We start from the raw sequence: 17287 nt of genomic DNA on the forward strand, positions 1-17287 counted from the left end.
TGTTTTTCCCTGCTTGTGCCTGTGTCTAAAAAAGTGAATACATTTGCAGGGTGCATGTCCTCTGCTGTGGGAGGGAGAATGTCTCCCACTCTGATCCTGCTAAGCTTTTCCACAGCAACCTCAAAAGCAGCACCTTGCACATGCGACTAGAAGGGAACAGAGGGAACATTAGGGAATAACTAAAATAAAAAACATCCACCTTCAAAGGCTAATATTGCTCTATTTTTCAGGAGGCAGGCTGGGGTTAACTAGAGTTTACAGAGGACAGACAGACAGTGGCTCCATTCTAACCTTTGGGGTGGCAGCATTACAGTTTTATTCTTAGCTCCCCATTCTAGGGTGTCTGTGTCTTGCGGAAGCTATCAGTTGCCAGGCCTGATGATTGGACCGCAGCCGTCTCACCCGCCTGTCCCCGCTGCGGTGTTTCAGTTCTCTAGTCCCATTGATGTCACCGTCACCAGCTCCGGGGTGGGGGCTCTGCTTTCAAGCAGCGTGATTGACAGAACAGGAGATACACACATACTAACCCCCTCCTATGTTTCTGCTTCCCTACAGTACAGTATGTGTCTGTGCTTTTGTCCAATTATAGACTTCGGCCCTTCCAGGCGGGGCAGTGAGAGCTGGGACAGATCAAAGCAGCTGTACTAAGATCTGCACTTCTGCTCTGCAGCTGCAAAGCAAGGTTCCACTACCAAAAAGAGCCTGATCATTTTCCTTTGAAAACTACCTGGCTGCACACACATGCGCACACACAAACCTACACATACTGACACACAAACACACACAGAGCATGATATAACTGTTGCAGACTGATCAGAGTTGACCCCGCAAGTGGTTCATTTTCTTTTCACTTATTCCGCTGCATTTGATGATGATGGTAATAATGGTTAATAGATGTGGAGGAAGCAAGGGAGACAGCAAGAGAAGGGGGATCTGATCACATCTTTGATCACATGTCCGTTGAAACCAAAATCTGGCTTAGTCGGGCGCTTTGGGCCTTCCTCAACCTAGAGACCCTCGATCAGGTCATGTTTTTCAAGCTATGTGTTCCTTATTTGTCAGTCTGACGAAGCCGCACTGTTCCAGCATTAGTCATTTTTGGAGCCCGAGCTGCCTCATACGGCTTTCATTACTTGTGCTGTTACGATAAAAAGATGTTTCTGAGATTGCAGCCTCCAAATTTGCTCTCTGTGCTGGAGACAGACGGACCAGAGAGGTGCCTGGGCCAGATCCCAAAGCCAACTGTGCGTGTGTGTGTGTGTGTGTTTGTGTGTGTGTGTGTTTGTGTGTGTGTGTGTGTGTGTGTGTGTGTGTGTGTGTGTGTGTGTGTGTGTGTGTGTGTGTGTGTGTGTGTGCGCGTGTGTGCGTGTGTGCGTGTGTATGTCAGACTACACCATATCTCTATGCTGCCATTGTGCAGCTGTGAACATAAGAGGTTCATTTACCCATCAATGTGTAATCAATGTGCATAGTCCAGACGTTACAAATGGCCAAGAGAATATCTTTTAATAGAGGTGAACAAAGACAGGGGTCGACAGGGAGACAGTCGGCCAGACTGAGAGACTTAACGCCTTCACGTCACACTAATCCATCAAACACATCTTATCTGCTTTGCCCAATATCCTGAGCTTCAAAAGGAGGTAATGTTATCAGATGCAGTTACATAATGAATAAGAGTCCAAACAGGACAGAGTGGGATTTTTTTTTTCCACAACAAGATATATGTGTGTGTGATGTTTGTAGGGGCTATTCAATGTGGCACTGTTTTAGCAGAACATATGCAGTAAGAGCAGATGATTATACCAGCAGTAATACTTCTGTACGGTCGGGTTATGTTGTCCTGTCAGTTGCTTAGTGTTTGCAGAAGATGAAAAGAGAGAATCATAGTGATTAAAAGAAAAGAAAAAATTCTCAATCTCTTCTTGTCCTTGGCTGAGTATGTCTGTGCAGAGCAGAGATTTCTGGACGGAGAGCAGAATTGTGCTCCAGTGTTCTGGCAGTGGTCCTTAATCCGGGCCGACAGAGAAATAGAGTGTCGGCGCCGGGGGAGTCACATTCATCTGGTGTGAAAAACACTGCTGGTCCGAGACTTTCAACGGAAACTTTCTTACGCTTTGTTGTCATTTGAAATAATGTGGCCAATAAAGTTTGAGCTTCGGCGAGCCCCTCTCATGACAAGACAGCGCCAGTGACACTGTGGTGTTTTAATAATACACCGAGGCATTAGGGGCCTCCAACAGCCCTGGCTTGGCCCATTTTCAGAGCCCCCAGTTTTCCAGTTGCCTTTTGCAATGTATGTGTGTGTGTGTGTGTGTGCTTGTGTGTGTGTGTGTGTGTGTGTGTGTGTGTATGTGTTGTAAATGGAGGGAAAGAGAAAAGAAGAGTGGTGTGTGCGGAGTGTAAGGAATTGCTGGTAAACAGACGATCGGGCTTCCAAATTAATCGGTGAAAAGATGCAAAGTGTTACACTGACACTCGGTCCAATACTCTGACCTCCTTCCGCCAACCCTTCACAACTTTCCACCACCCTATAGGTCCAACCGCCGAGAGGCTCTATGGCTTTGGTAGCAGGCCAACCTGCTTCATATTCACTGTAATTATCCAGTTTAGTGAATAATACTGGAAAAGATACACAAAAGACTGAGTATGATTGAATTAAGTCTAATTTTGAAACAAAGGTCAGGTCTTAGCTTTACAAATAGAAAAATTCCTTGTACCAGAAAGTGCCTATTGTGGGCAACATGGATTAGCTTTATTTCCTAATTTCACTGTACAGTGATTTTTAATTATTTGTGTAATTAAGGTTAATAAATAAATGTTATGGTGTCTCTTCTAGGAATTCAGCTCAACTCTGTTCACTTTTATATTCTGCTGCAGGTTTCTCTTACTCCATTAGAACAAGAATCTATTTCTCAAGAAATTAAATTACTTAATAACATGCATAAAAACAACATTACTGATAATAGTAAACACATGCAATAAAATAAATAGGCTATTCAGTCCTTATAAAGGCTTTTTATATAGTGAGCAATTGCTATATTTATTCTATTGTATTCCTGAATAGATTTTCTCCTTTTTCAAAAGAAAAAAACAAAGGGAACGCAAAATACACGCACATTTTCCCCCTAGTTTCTTTGTGTATTACTTTTGGTCTCCAACACTGTCTCGCTTCAGTGTGAGAATCTGCATGACCAGTCCTCTCTTTCTCTGTACAGGCGCCAGGCATGAAATCTGTCTGTCCCCTAAAAACATACGTATCCCTGCTCAGGAGAGGCAGCTTGGCTTCTCTGCTGCCTGAGCCAAGGGGCAAAGAGCAGGAGGAGAGGAGAAGAGAGGTAAAGACAGCGGAGGAGTAAAAAAAGGAGAAGAGAGGAGAGTGTCTTTTCTGGGCCGGTTCCCAGCAGCCAGATTCTGATCAGTCTGCCTTGCGCCTTGTTCCCTCGGTCCAGTGGAGCAGAGCACGGGTAGAATGCCCTGTAATTGGGACAGCTCTTTCCATACGGAAAACGGGACCGGAGCACCGCGACACCGCCGAGGACAGATCCCCCTTCTCTGTGTGGATTTTGTATATAAAACCATCTCAAACTCAAAACTGAGCAATTATACACAAACAAAATCCTCTTACATAAAATAACCCAAATAAAAACAAATCCTTGAAATGAACAGTAATAATGAATAGACGAATAAATATCTCTCTTTAATTTTCCCTCTGCCTTATTTATTCTCTCATTTAATGCTAATAAATGTCAGTCATTGCTGTTAGGATGATATTGAGCGCTGATATAAAGTAAAAAGAAAAGCGTAGAATAAAGATGATGCAAAACGCCATGCTGAAAACAAAGAGAGAGGGAGGGCAGATATTCAGGCTAGCGGGACTGGTTGGCAGCATTTGGCACCCAAAGCTGCAGCTCTGTTTAGAAGGTGCCAGCTTTTCAAACCGACACACAGTCTCTGCCAACTTGTCTCCTTCTGATCCTTTTCTTTCTCTCTCATTTTAACATTTTTCCCCCCATATCCTTGTTTTCGCTTAACACTTCTTCCCCTCTGCATGTCCCCTTACGCCCCTACCAGCACTCCTATGGATGCTTTCTCACAGCACGTTGCCAGGAAAAGCTTCTCAACATTTAAACTTAGGTCTTATTTTTTGGAGATGTTGGCGCATTGAATGAAATGGCTATCATGTTAACAGATGTGTCCTTTTTTTTCCTCCTCCAAAATATTTTCCACCAGCTTTTAGCAGAGCGAATATTGCTAGTTGCTGTGATGGTGCTGCTCCGGATTCAGGTCCAAACAAAATGGAGGATAAAGCCCAACTCCTCTCCAATCAGAGCAGAGAATGATCCCACATGTGGAAAAAAAAATAATTCTGAATGATTTCTGCTTTAATGTGAAAATAATTTTTGTCTCTGTATATTTGCGACTTTTTCCAAAGGTCTTCAGGTGTCTTGATGGATATCTTCTAAGGCAGAGCAGGAACCGGTAGTCTGGATTAAACACTAATGGGTTTAGAGGAATTGATGAACGTGTCTTGTGCATCATTCAAGACAGAGTCCTGGGGCCCTTCGGGGACAAGAACGTGGTGCTGTGAGTGATGGGAGTAAGCATTAAACGCTGGGTGTGGGGGTGGATGGAATTACTCAATAATGATCAGAAAATTAGAGCCATTATTGAGGGAGAGTAAACAGGCCTCTCTAAGTGTGAAAGACCCCCATTCAGCCAGGACCAGGAGCAGGACTCCTTTCTTCCTTTCATGGATCCACCCATGGCCTTGAGAGCCCCGCTTTTGTTCCCTGAAATAACAGAGTGAATATATGAGGTCGCAGGGGTGGGGGTCCTGTTCCCACTGCTGAGCACAGTATGGAATAAAGCTACTGACTGTAAGGGACACTCCATATTTATCCATCCTTTATTGTTGACTTATTTTGTATTTATTTCAATGGCAGATTTAGTTTTTCAGGCTCTCCATACTTGCAGTTTGTAATCAGAGTAACGTGTCCTAATTAAGTTGTCTGTCTGATGTATTGAGATAAGTTGGTGTCACTGAGTTCAGAAATTCTGGCAAGGATTTTTGTGCATCTACAAGTGCACCTGGGTGTCTCTTCTCTATTATCATCACTTAAAAACGCAGCGCTCGCTTCTTTCTCCGACTTCTGCATCCTGGGAAGCGATACTCAGGGGAAGGCGGGTGTAAACTAGCGCTAATGTGACTACTTCCATGTTTGTCAGTGCAAATGTTCTAATTAATGTGAAATGGATAAATAAATAAACTCGCCATGTCTCAGAGAGGCTGAACAGAAAATATGGCGCTTAGATAGGGACAAAGAAATTAAGAGAGGGACTTACACTTTGAACAATCCATTGGAGAGAATAAAGGAGATTCTGTTTTGTGTTTTTCATTTTTTCTCACATCACTTCTAAGCACTGTAGTTTCCACCACTGCTGTCAGATTAAAAAGATAGGACAATATAATGCTGTTCTCTGTAGCTATTTAACGATGACCACAGTTCAATCGTTTATGTGAGTCTAGAATTTCATATTTGGTATTCTTGATTGATAAGATAAAATTAATTTTTTTTATACCACTTTTGCCTATCTATCACAGCTAATTTGGACTTTTTCAGCAACATACTTTCACTTATGTCGATCTCATGTTTTCCATTTAATAGTTCATCCTTCTTCATTCAGGTCTCCCTACTTCATACTTCCCCCAGAATGCACTCTCCATAGCAGGGCTCTGTCCAGCTCCGGGCTCTGGCTCAAAAAAATCACCAAATCACCTGACACATTCACTCATTTTCTCCGTCTGTTTTCCTTTCATATAGACAGCCAGCTCCATTTCACAGGCATCATTTTGGATGGTAACATTCTCATTATACCCGTCAACTGTCAGCGCTCAACTCTCTCGTCTATAATTTCAGACTCATTTGAATTCTTATTGGCAGCTTCGATGCATAAATTTCATAGAAGATAGGAAAACAACACAGTTTTTTCCTCTCTCCCTGGTGAGCAATGAAAATATGAGGGAGATTATGGCGAAAGAAGTTTATGAAATTACATTGTTTGGATTTATTTATCAGAATAACACATGTAAATATCACATTTTAGTTTCACACATTTTATTTGTTTAGGGCCTGAAAAAAAGTTCTGTGTGTCGACTTAAACCTCTAAGCTGTTGACTAAGCTGTCATGCTCCAGCGCGTGCGTGCTTACTGTATCAGTGCATACAGACAACTGTCCAGAGAGGCCGATGAATAGAGATGCTATGGCCATGTGGCTTTCCTTTTTTTCTCAGTGCACCTTTCCTGGGTGATATCCAAGGAGTGTCAACGACTGCCCTGGTTGGCATGACGAGTGGCCATGTAGTGCAGAGCTCGGCTGTTTCTGTGGCACTCCGGCCCAATGTGTGGGCAACCAGAGCACAGAGCTCTGCCAGAGGAATCCACTCAGATCACTTTCATTCTATAGAGGGCATCCCCACACTCATGCAAATAGATAAGCACATTCTTATACAGTACAGTGGAGCAGGACTGTGCATAAACAACATAATACCATGTACAGGTAGCTGCTACATACAGCATTAGAGTCAGATGGGATTTCAGATTCCAAGGAATAGTTTGTATTCCTTTGAAAACAAAAAGGATATTAGATCTGCTTGGCATTATGATCTTCTATTTCTGGATATATAAAAGACTTGTCAATGAATGTGGAACAAGTGAGACATATGAAAATGTCAAACTGTAATTTTAGAGTTGATTTTTCTCTTGATCTTATTTGCATATTTTGTTAGGCTTTTTTCAGTCCAGGGGGGTTACACATGAGTTTTATCCTCTACAAAGCTCTAAGTACCCTTTGAGATGGCAGCTCAGATATAATTTATAATGAAAAAAGCAGGGGAGCCTGTGATATGAAAGACACCTCTGCAGAGAGACAAAACAGCTTTAACCATTGTATTTTATTTGGCTTTACCTTTTTCTTCTTTCTTCTTTTCTGCAAAAATTTTTCTTAATTATTTGTTTTGTTCTCTGGCCTTATTAATACCCAGTACGTAGAAAAGTTTTAAAGTGGCAACCGTTCCTTCTGCCTGAATTTTCACATTTGATGAAGGTGACGAAAATACAGAAATGACCATAAGGCATTAACTACTTTCAACAACCATCATGGCCATAAAGCATATGGAAATCCATTCTATTTGACCATGTTTTACAGTTGTGGTCTCTGAGAGCCCAAACAGAAGTAATGTGTAATTTTTTTATAGTAGACCTCTGAAAGATGTTATCAGTTCAAAATAATTTCCAAGCAATTTGCATAAAATGGGCAAAAGTCGAGTGGGTAGAGTGGGTCATCCACTAACCGGAAGGTTGAGTCAGCTGTCAGATGTCGAGGTGTCCTGGGCAAGATACTGAACCTCAAATTGTCAAATTGCCCCCAAAATATTGTGTGTGTGTGTGTGTGTGTGTGTGTGTGTGTGTGTGTGTGTGTGTGTGTGTGTGTGTGTGTGTGTGTGTGTGTGTGTGTGTGTGTGTGTGTGTGTGTTATAGAAAGCACTGTATGATTGTGTGTAAATGGGTGAATGTGGCAGTAGTGTAAAGTGCTTTGAGTGGTCAATAAGACTAGAAAAGTGCTGTATAAGTGCAGTCCATTTACCATTACCTGTGGCCTATGATTATTTCCCATGTTGGAGGGTAGCTAACAACTCTCTCTGTGCAGTCTTAAAGGTGAGTGATGAGGTCATAGCCTGGACCCCAAACATTAACTACAGTATATATATATACTCTCTATTCACATATTAACACAAGTGTTGTATGTGAGCTGTCCAGCTGAATTGTTAGCATTCATAAACAAGAGCCTGCATCCCTTCCCTTTCATTTTTCAAATGCAATCTGATTTTCCTCTTGAAAGATTAAGCTTACATCTCCAGTGGCTCTCTTTAACTCCATAAGATATGAAGAGTTGTGAAGTATGTTTTTAGGTGTTGTTTATCTATCTCCTCTATGAGAGAGTGTGTGTGCCTCCATGCATATGCTCATGTGCCATAGAAGCAGGCTGAGCGACAACAGGCGCTGTCTGCAGCAGAGCATATGAGTGTCCCTTCTACACTCAACCAACACCTGAACCCTCCTTCACACCTGATGCCTGTGGGCTTTGTATGGACACACGAAGAGAAACTACCACAATTGCAAGCAAACATGCACTGAAATGTACATGCACTGATACGGCGTGACCCAACTGTCCTATGGCAGACGTGGGACCTGGGATTACACTGCGGGGTGCGCAGGGCTTGGAGAGGAGGTAAACCAGGCCCCAACAAGGTTCCCCTCACTGGTGCTTGATTGGGTGTGGTCTGTCACTGCAAAAGTGGACAGTTCTAAAATTATATCATATTTACTCTTGAAATTTCACCAACAACCCATTCCGCTCAGAAATTATCTGCAAATTCTGCGGTTGCTATATGCCCTTTGTGCGGTAACATTTGATTGGTGTATTATTAGATGCAGACCACCCTGCTTCTGAGCCCTACTTGAGTTTCCATTCTTCTGCTGCTCAGCTTTAAAACGAGGCTCTCCTCCGACAACCCAAACATACAGGGGGGCACATAGAGAAATTAATGTAAAGACAGAAAGAGAAGAGCAGAGCAAGGCACAGTCCCTGCAAGTGTGTTCTGCTTCAGTCAAGTGGTGATAGAGAAGGTAATTCAAGCCCCTGTGTTTATTTTAAGAGCTGATGATCTAGAGATGGCCATTAAAAGCAGAGGGCAAACAATTTAAGAGCAGTAAATCTGAATGGAGAAGAGGATTGTGTGTGGGAGGACTGGAAGGAGAAGAAGGGAGGATAGAGGGTTCTCTTTGCCACTCTCTATGTCCTACTCTTAGTCCACGTAGAAAAAAAAATACTTGAGATGACAATGAATTAGAGCAATCTGGCCTTCATTCTGTGGTTAGATTTTTATCTGCGGTTTTGGCCCTGAGAGCATCTCAGATCTCTGCTTTCTTTTTTTTTCTGCCTGCTCTTTTATTGTTGTTTCTGTTCTCTTCATCTGAGTTTACTTTCTCTTCTGGCCTGGCTGTAAAAGTGACCCTAACGAGATACCATTCACACCAAAAGGCATCAGCAATGGTCCCATTATCCCCACTGCCTCAATCCAGGGTCCTTTTCCTCCACCAGGACCTAAACACACAGGCTAATGTGATTACTCCAAGGCCAAGTTTTCTGTTTTTGATACATGGTTAGAATTTTTTTTTTCCCCATCTGATGGACTGAAAGATTTTGTCTTTGGGCATAGATTCAAACTATACAATCCTGGCAGCTACATAGAGAAATCCTTATGATAAGAGCCATGATTATTCCAGTAAACTAAAGATGGTTTACACAGAGAGTTGCTGTTTCATGGTCTCCCGGTAAACTCAAGTGCCAGTAGAAGCATAAAAATATTCTAAGAATATACTATGAGTGTTTACCCTCCATGACCAATGTCCAAGTCAATATATCAGCATCAGTTTTAGACTCAAAATGGCCCTCAGTTCAGTTAGACTCATCTATAGACAAGATAGTGCATGCCACATCACTGATTCCCAAACAGGCATCCTTGTACTTCAACACCTGAACACCTTGTATTGAAAGTCCATGAAAAGTAGTTATTGAGCAAGCAGAGAAGTTGAAATAGTGAGCTAAAATTAATGGATAAATGATTAAAAAAAAAAAAAAGCTAGCAATAGATAAATCATTGAAACAGTTGGCTGAAACTAATGGATAACCGGTTGAAATAAACCGTTAACTGTTGATTGATATTGATTGGGGCTGTCGTTTTGGCACTGTAACTTTTTTTTTTTTGGGGGGGTTCCGCATTTTTTCACTGTGCTTTGCTGAAGCCGTTGTCCCAGCAAGACACATCTTGATATGTTACCGAAACCCAACTTACAAAAAATTGTGGTTCCCCCCTTCTAGTCTCTTCCCCATCTCCTTTTCACTGGGCTTTAGATGTATGATTAAGTAATCCTGACATATTTTATATCCTAATGCAAAACAAACAGGCAAATTACACACATTCTTCCCACATACTGATTCATGGAAGTTGTTAACCAAATAAAGCTCCCTTTTCTCTACCTCTTTTTCCTTCTCACTTGTGCTCTCAGTGGATCTGTCCTGGCTAGAATTCTTCACTGGAATAGCCTCAAGCACAGAGCCTCGTTAGGGGTCAAGCTTTTTTTTTTTCTTTCTACAAGGTGATTGTGAATAAGAACAGGATTTTCTCTCATTGGGCTCAGGTCCCTCCATCGCTGTTTAACACAGCCGGAAGTGAAACTTTTCTGATTTTTTTTTGGAAATGCTCAGGTTTTGCTTGGTATATATCTCAATTGTTTCTTGGCTTATTTTGCTATAAGCCAAGGAACAGTTTTTTCCCATTCTCCTGGGTTTTTTTTGTGGTTTTTTTTGGTTTGTTTTTGTTTTTTTGTCTTTATCTAGCTGAACCAATTGCCCTGAACATTCATGCCAGCTGCATCAGGCATCTCTATAACCTTTGGTATCTGCATGAAGTCCACTATCTAGCTTGTTTACATGGGTTGCTTCAACTAGAATGCTAGCCTAATGCTATATCCTCCCAGCATGAAGATACTATGGACCGGGTGGTGAAGTAACATCCATTCATAGTAAAAGCCTATTAGCCATTGCATACAAGGATGAAAGTTTAACACAGCGCCTGTACACTGGCAAGTACTTTTCAACCCTTGCTAAAATTATAGTTATTAACTTGAACTTAATTCCGGTAAATGTTAAAGTTTGAAAACTGCTGTTCAGCTGCTCTCTATATGCAAACACTTTCAAACATGTTAAACTTCTGGCTCCACCCTCCACAGCTGATGTTTGCCTGTGAGAACTGATGGAAAACACCTGCTGTGACTACAATTTTGCATTAAAGCGAGGCTATGTAACTTTTGATAGAAGAAAAAACACATTATTTACAGTTACAAATAGCAATTTGAATTCATGTTCATTTAAAAAACACCCTCTTACTTCAACAGCTTTTGTTAGAGAAGTGGTCCCCAACCTGGGGGTCAGGGCCCCCAAAAATTGGAGGGGCCAATAGTTGACCGACCTGAATTTGCTTTTGCCTCCAAAGTCCTTTGAATGAAACAGTCTGAGGAGGAAAATCTTCAGAGAAAATTAGTCGAACTGCTCACAACTCGTGTCCACATTGAGGCCATAACCTGTGACACAAGTAGACATTGCTCCATTTTAAGAGGTCACGAGCAAAAAAGGTAGGGTAACCCCCCTGTTGGACATACGATATAAGTAACTAAGTTTTTAATTGGTTCCACAAACAGTAATTTATACATGTACCTACATTGCCTGACTGAGTGGAGAGTACAGTGCAGTCTAAATTAAAGCCTGCATGTGTACTATCTGTGCCTGTCGAGCATTGCTTTGTGGTATGTGCATGTGCATGTGTCCATGCTGGGAATAATATTATTCGGTTAACTAAGCCATTTTTTAGCACTGACAGAAGGGTTCACACGCATCATGCACCAACACACACACACACACACACACACACACACACACACACACACACACACGCACTGCCTCACTCAGGCGGACATGTGTTGTGCACAGCCTGTCATTACAGAAGCCTTGATGTGGTCACGGGGTGGCACCGAGGCCTCTTATTATTGTCGGTTTTATGAAAACTTTCACTCTCTTGCCCCACAGTGCCCCCTCCGTCCCTGCTTCTCTCTTTCTGTACCTCATGTGTACCTTGTTCCTGGCTATCTCCCTCCCTCTTTCCATTCCATCCCTCCTCCCTCCATCTCCCACCTTGTCCAAACCCACATCCATTTCTCTCGCTGTTGCAATGGGATGCCTGTTTGTTTTTAGTGTGTAAACCATCCTGACACAAGTCCCCAGGGCAAATGGAGGATATAGGAGTGTTTTTTTGTGTGTATGTGTATGTGAAGGGAGTGATGGGGGGGTCAGCAGCACACAGTTAGGTATGAAATGGCAGATGGAGCTGGTCCAGACGTTGTTCCCGGCTTTGTCGATTGTGGTTGACAGTTATTGTTTTTGGTTTTTGAATAATAGGCTTGGTAACTGCAGGGTGAGATCCCGCCATGACCCGCTGATGAGTTTGCTCTGTGTATGTTGATACGTCGAGGCCTGTGTTGCAACATGTAAATTCAGAAAGACTTGTTTAACCAGGAGCTGGTCTGCCATTTATTAGAACGTTACCTCTTACGTTTTGCCTTCGCTCCTTCACCTCTCCACCTGTCACACTTCTGTTTTTTTGAGTATTTATGACATCCTGATTTGTTTAGTGTAGGCCATTATTTATTATTCTTCTGACTGAAGTTGAATAAAAACGGACTATTTGAATGGCAGGTTCCCGTCCTCAGGCAAGGGACTATAGTATGGGGTGACTGGGGTCATGCTGCTGTTACACAGACCTCTCTGTTGGAGAAACACTGTAACATGCACTCAGGTCTAAAAGTCTGAGACCACTTTCCCAGGTAGTCTTAGACTTTTGGATACCCGCTGTATACATTTGCAAATGTTTAAAAAATGAACATTCATGGGAACTCATGAGATGCTGAATTAAGGTGACAGTGTCAGATAATTCATTAAAAGAACCCAAATGGATGGAGTTATGTACAAGGAGATTGAGGTTGCAAGTGTGTATTGGCACACAGATGCCCCACACACACATGCAGAATGCTTAGCATTTCTGCACCTTAATTAACAAGCTCTTTGGGAGTTTAGGCCCTGTGGCAGTGTTGGGTAAATGAGTGAAGCGAGTCACCTCAGGACAGCAACTGGTAAATCCTGCTTAGATCAACCCCAAGGCACTACTTTATGAACACCCCCTTCCTCCCTTCTCTCACCCTAATCACCTCTGCACCTCCTTCCAATCTTGTTCATCATCATCATCTCCTCATTTCTTGGGCTTTTCTTAACTTGCCACATTCTGTCTTTTCCTCTTATCGCTCACCTTAAACTGCTTATCACAAGCACAGTTTGATGAATCAAGGGGACAAATGTGGAGCAGTAGGGCAAGGTGAGATGACACTGTTATGCCAACTTACAGTGCCAAAATCTGCTGCATAGTCAATATACTGTGTACACGCATTGGACATGGTATCATATTTGGTTAGAAAATACTAAATAAACAGATGTATACAATATATACTCAGATATGGGTGCAGTCGGACTATGATGGAATCAGACTGTTCCCCTTTCCGTTCCCCTGACCAGGCAGTTAGCGTGAGTCTTTAATTAGCACCTCTAACTTTGTTAGTTTTTAACCTCATTTGCTTTGAAAGCCCCATGACTAGCCCTGCTAACAATGCGTTAGAGCAAAAGATACAGCACACGTGGGTCACAGCAGAATCAGTGACACATAATAGCCTACTGCCCCTGACGTACTGTTCCACTTGGAGCACCAGTGGAGAATTTCAATACACTGCTTCTCCACTGTGCAGGTCTTGATAACTGTACTTGTGAACCTTATTTTGAAGTGCACTCATTCCCACATCTTGGATATTTGAGCATCACTGTGGAATTGAATGATTTATTCTATTTACTGATATTAGGAAAAGCAGGTGATCCTCAGTAGCTGGACTGTGGGTCATATTTTCAGGAATAACATAATAACTTGATTGCTTTTAGTTCCAGTGCTGTTCCAAAGCTGAAATTTCCTAAATCTGGAAATATAGCATGCTTCCTTTGACTTTCTTAGAAAAGAGAGATGTCAATGATCACTGGAGAAAATTTACAGGAATCATCAACTCATATTTCAGAGTTGAAGTTACTGTGGCAGCCTCAGCGTGGCCAGTATTTTTTATTACATGTGCGTTTAGAAAGAAGCAAAGCGCCAATAGAATTTCAGAGTTCCTTCCTGATCCATCTGTGCTCCTGGTGTGAGTATAACTTACAGTAGTGTGGAGAGTCTCCTGAGGTCAGGGAGCTGAAAATCACAAAGACATGTGGAATGCGGAAAGTTGGCCAATACAAACAGCCAGGCCTGGCTCTCCATCCGTGCAAAGCTCAACAACCACCAGCTAGCCTGCTACCATCCTCTAGCTATAGGGCCAGATGGAACCAAAAGCTTCATTCATGTCTAGAAGACACAGAAGAACATGGGCAGCCCACAGAGAGCCAGAGTCCCCAACTTTCCGAGGAAGCAGGTAGCTTTCAGTCGGCATATTTGAGCTTGTTTGGTTAAATTGGCTGCCAACAGGCTAAGTGTGGAAAACCAAGACAATGAGCTAAATATGGTTAAAATCTGTGTAGAGCTGCATTAGTTTGGTGTTTCCTCATTGTGTTGTTTTTTTTTCTTGTGTTTGTCTTTCTTTTTTGTTTTTGCTATGTGTCCACTATTTGTGTTTATAGATTATATATTTACATATTTCTATTGACATTGAAACATTTCTAGTTTTAAATAATGGATAACAGTTAACTCATGAATGCCACTTGAATCAAAAACTTAGATAGCAGTCTTTGATACCCTGCTAAGCTATGCTAGTTAGTAGAACTGTTTTTTCCCTCCATATTTTCATCGTGTTGTGCTGGCTGATACAGTTTGTAAAAAAACCGATGGCGCTGCAGCATCTTAGGAAAAAGTGGGACATAAATTATCGCAGTCACATGGTTGACGAACAGATGAGCATTGTGAATGGTGACTAATGAAAACATGAACTGAGTAGGGTGCTAGGTTGTCTTCCATGTGGCTAGTTGCTGGATTTGTGCATTGTCTGCATACATGGCAAGAAAAGAAACCAAATATAAATATAACATTTTAAGGCTTAGTTTACAAGATTGTCTGATGAAAGTTACAGGCTACACCTTCGCCTTTGCCAACAAAGTCCAAAGGTTTGCATTTTGAAACAAAAACAGACTTCACAAGGAGCTGACTGGGTTTTCTTCCCCCATTTTCTAATCAAAACCATTATAAGCTTCACCCACAGAGGGACGATCCAGGCTCAGTTTCTCTCCCCGGCACACATCCATAACAATAGGGCATTTTGGTCCAGCAGAACTCAGTTGGCTGCTTCAAAATGAAGGGGTAGTTAGGGTTTCACTTACAGAGTCAGGGAAACGGAGCGAAAGGGGGAGAGAGAGGCAAAAAGAGAAAACAAACACACAGGGATTGTTGAATTATGGGTAAAGACAGCTGAGGCTAACCAGGTTTGGTTTCCACGGTGCAGTGGGGGGCTTATTGAAAAACAAAAAGTCTATGACTCAGTCTCGCTCTCAAGGAGACTCTCAGGCTGTAGACTTTCTCTCCTCAGAAATTCAACAAAAACACATGCAGTTGAATATAAAGGAGAACACCTTCAAAAACATAAAACCCCAGGGTTCAATATGGTCACGAAAATGTTCCACGTATCCTCACTGTTAGTGCCAAAAAAGGAGGAGGTGGGGGGCTGGTGGAGGAATGGAGGGAGGGAAGAGTGAACGAGAGGAGGGATCTGTCTTCACATTTGCTATCAATTTAGGGCACTGAAAATAAGCACCAGGTTTCACTGGAGCCGAGTAGAACACCAGGAATGTTTTTCTATATAAAACCAAGGGAGGCAGAAATCGAGAGAAATGAGGATACGAAGAAAGTGAGAAAAAGACAGATATAAGGTTAAGAAAAGAGGCCAAAAAAAATGAGAGACAAAGCAAAAAAGATAAAAGAAGAGGATTGCTGTTTGACGATAGCACCTTGGGTTCAGATGTTTGCTATAGTTTGACAGCTCACTGGGCAAAAGTGAGGCAGTTTGTGACTCATGATGACCCATATGACCCTGTTGTGAAGGACAGGTAGACAGTTTGATCATTTGACCTTGAAGGGGATGTAATATACATTCTGTGTTTGTGGTATGCGATTATGGGGACGAAGGGTTTAAGATCACACACAACCATGGATGCTGATTTCTACAGACACCTAAAAATGTACATGTTTATACACGTGTGTGAGCACAGTAATCATCCACATACAGATGTCTATGCATTTTTTTTTAACTTGCTCTGCAGACTTACAAGTCCATTTTAGTGTGTGACGGTGTCAGTGGGCTTGGTGGAGACCGGAGACTCCCAGAGGGTCCTGACTAGGCACAACGGATGAAGGAGGTTATCTTTTGAGAAGATAATCAATAGTTCTAAATTTGAGCAGCAACATGCCCCCATTTCTGCTTGTGACACAGTTTAAACAAATGTAGCCAATGTTGCAGTTCCACTTTTCCCTTGCTTTTTGCACTGTTTGCTTCATCAGCAAGAGGTTTAGAAAACGCTGTAGTTTTGTGGTTTCCCAGTGGATACCTCTGCAAATGCCAGGAGGTACGTGGAATGATGACAATATGATTTGATTAAAAGCAAGTGACTATATATAATATATTTATTTTATACTATATTGACAGGTAAATTGCATGAAATGAAAATATTGTAATAATACCACGGTGTTAAACAACATCAAGTTTAAAGTCGGTTCAAATAAACACATCTGGAATGTGACAAGCGGTGTGTTAATGAAGGGGCACTTGAGTTCATCTGACAGGCTGGGGGGTACATCAGACAAAAAAGCTTGGGAACAAGAAGTCTATAGAGACAGATTAATATACAATTGGTTCGAAGTTTGTATACATGAGGTTGTGGGGTACAGTGGTGGTCTTTCACAGAGAGCTGGACTGCAGCGACAGTCTTAAGTCGAGTGGTTGACCCACTAACAAAGCTCCTTCACCCGGCTCTTCCTACCAACAAAGTGCTGCTCTTATTCTGAAAGAAACAGTTGAAAAAGACTCAGAGTAGAAACAAGGAGGGAGTTAAAGAGAAAGAAAGCAAGAGGGGAGAAAGGGGGGTAAGAGACAGACCAGATGTGTCTTTTGTTTAGATTTGAACGAAGCGGAAAGGAAGGGTGTAGGAGTTAGGAGCCGAGCTTGCAAGGAAGAGAAAGAGAGAGGGAAAGCAAGTGGGAGTGAGTGGATTTTTTTTTTTTTTTTGAGGGGAGGACTGTAATGAAACCAAAGCATTCATAGCCGAGTGCCTGTATGTGGAGAGAGGGGGCTGCGCCATACAGTATGTGATTACCTACCAGCAAAACCACATTCATTATACTAATTGCTACAATGGTCCCGGCGGTTGGGGGCTGAAAAGGGGGCAACAGAGAGAGGGGCTGCATTGTTAACATTTGTTATGCTCATTGACTCCAGAATTCATGGTGTCTGTCATTATAGGTCGCAGGGATATTCTCCAGGGCCTGTATTTATAGAGAAACTGATAATCTGGAGGTTGAAGCTGAAGACCTGTTTCCTCTAAA

General features: G+C 42.2%; 1 protein-coding gene across 12 annotated transcripts in view; it reads left to right on the top strand.

The window, feature by feature from the left end:
- The window catches only part of nfixb (nuclear factor I/Xb), a 141499-nt gene that overhangs the window by 46372 nt on the left and 77840 nt on the right, over positions 1–17287 (top strand). Inside the window, exon 3 of one of the 12 annotated variants that reach the window (XM_040159256.1) lies at positions 3216–3676. The exons of the other annotated variants lie outside the window; for them this stretch is intronic. Coding sequence (XP_040015190.1) covers positions 3216–3298 — 83 coding nt within the window. The 3' untranslated portion in view covers positions 3299–3676. Of the gene's footprint in view, positions 1–3215; positions 3677–17287 lie in introns of those variants that run through there. 12 annotated transcript variants of the gene reach the window in all.

The sequence above is a fragment of the Xiphias gladius genome, chromosome 3 (assembly GCF_016859285.1).
Source record: "Xiphias gladius isolate SHS-SW01 ecotype Sanya breed wild chromosome 3, ASM1685928v1, whole genome shotgun sequence".
NCBI lineage: Eukaryota > Metazoa > Chordata > Actinopteri > Istiophoriformes > Xiphiidae > Xiphias > Xiphias gladius.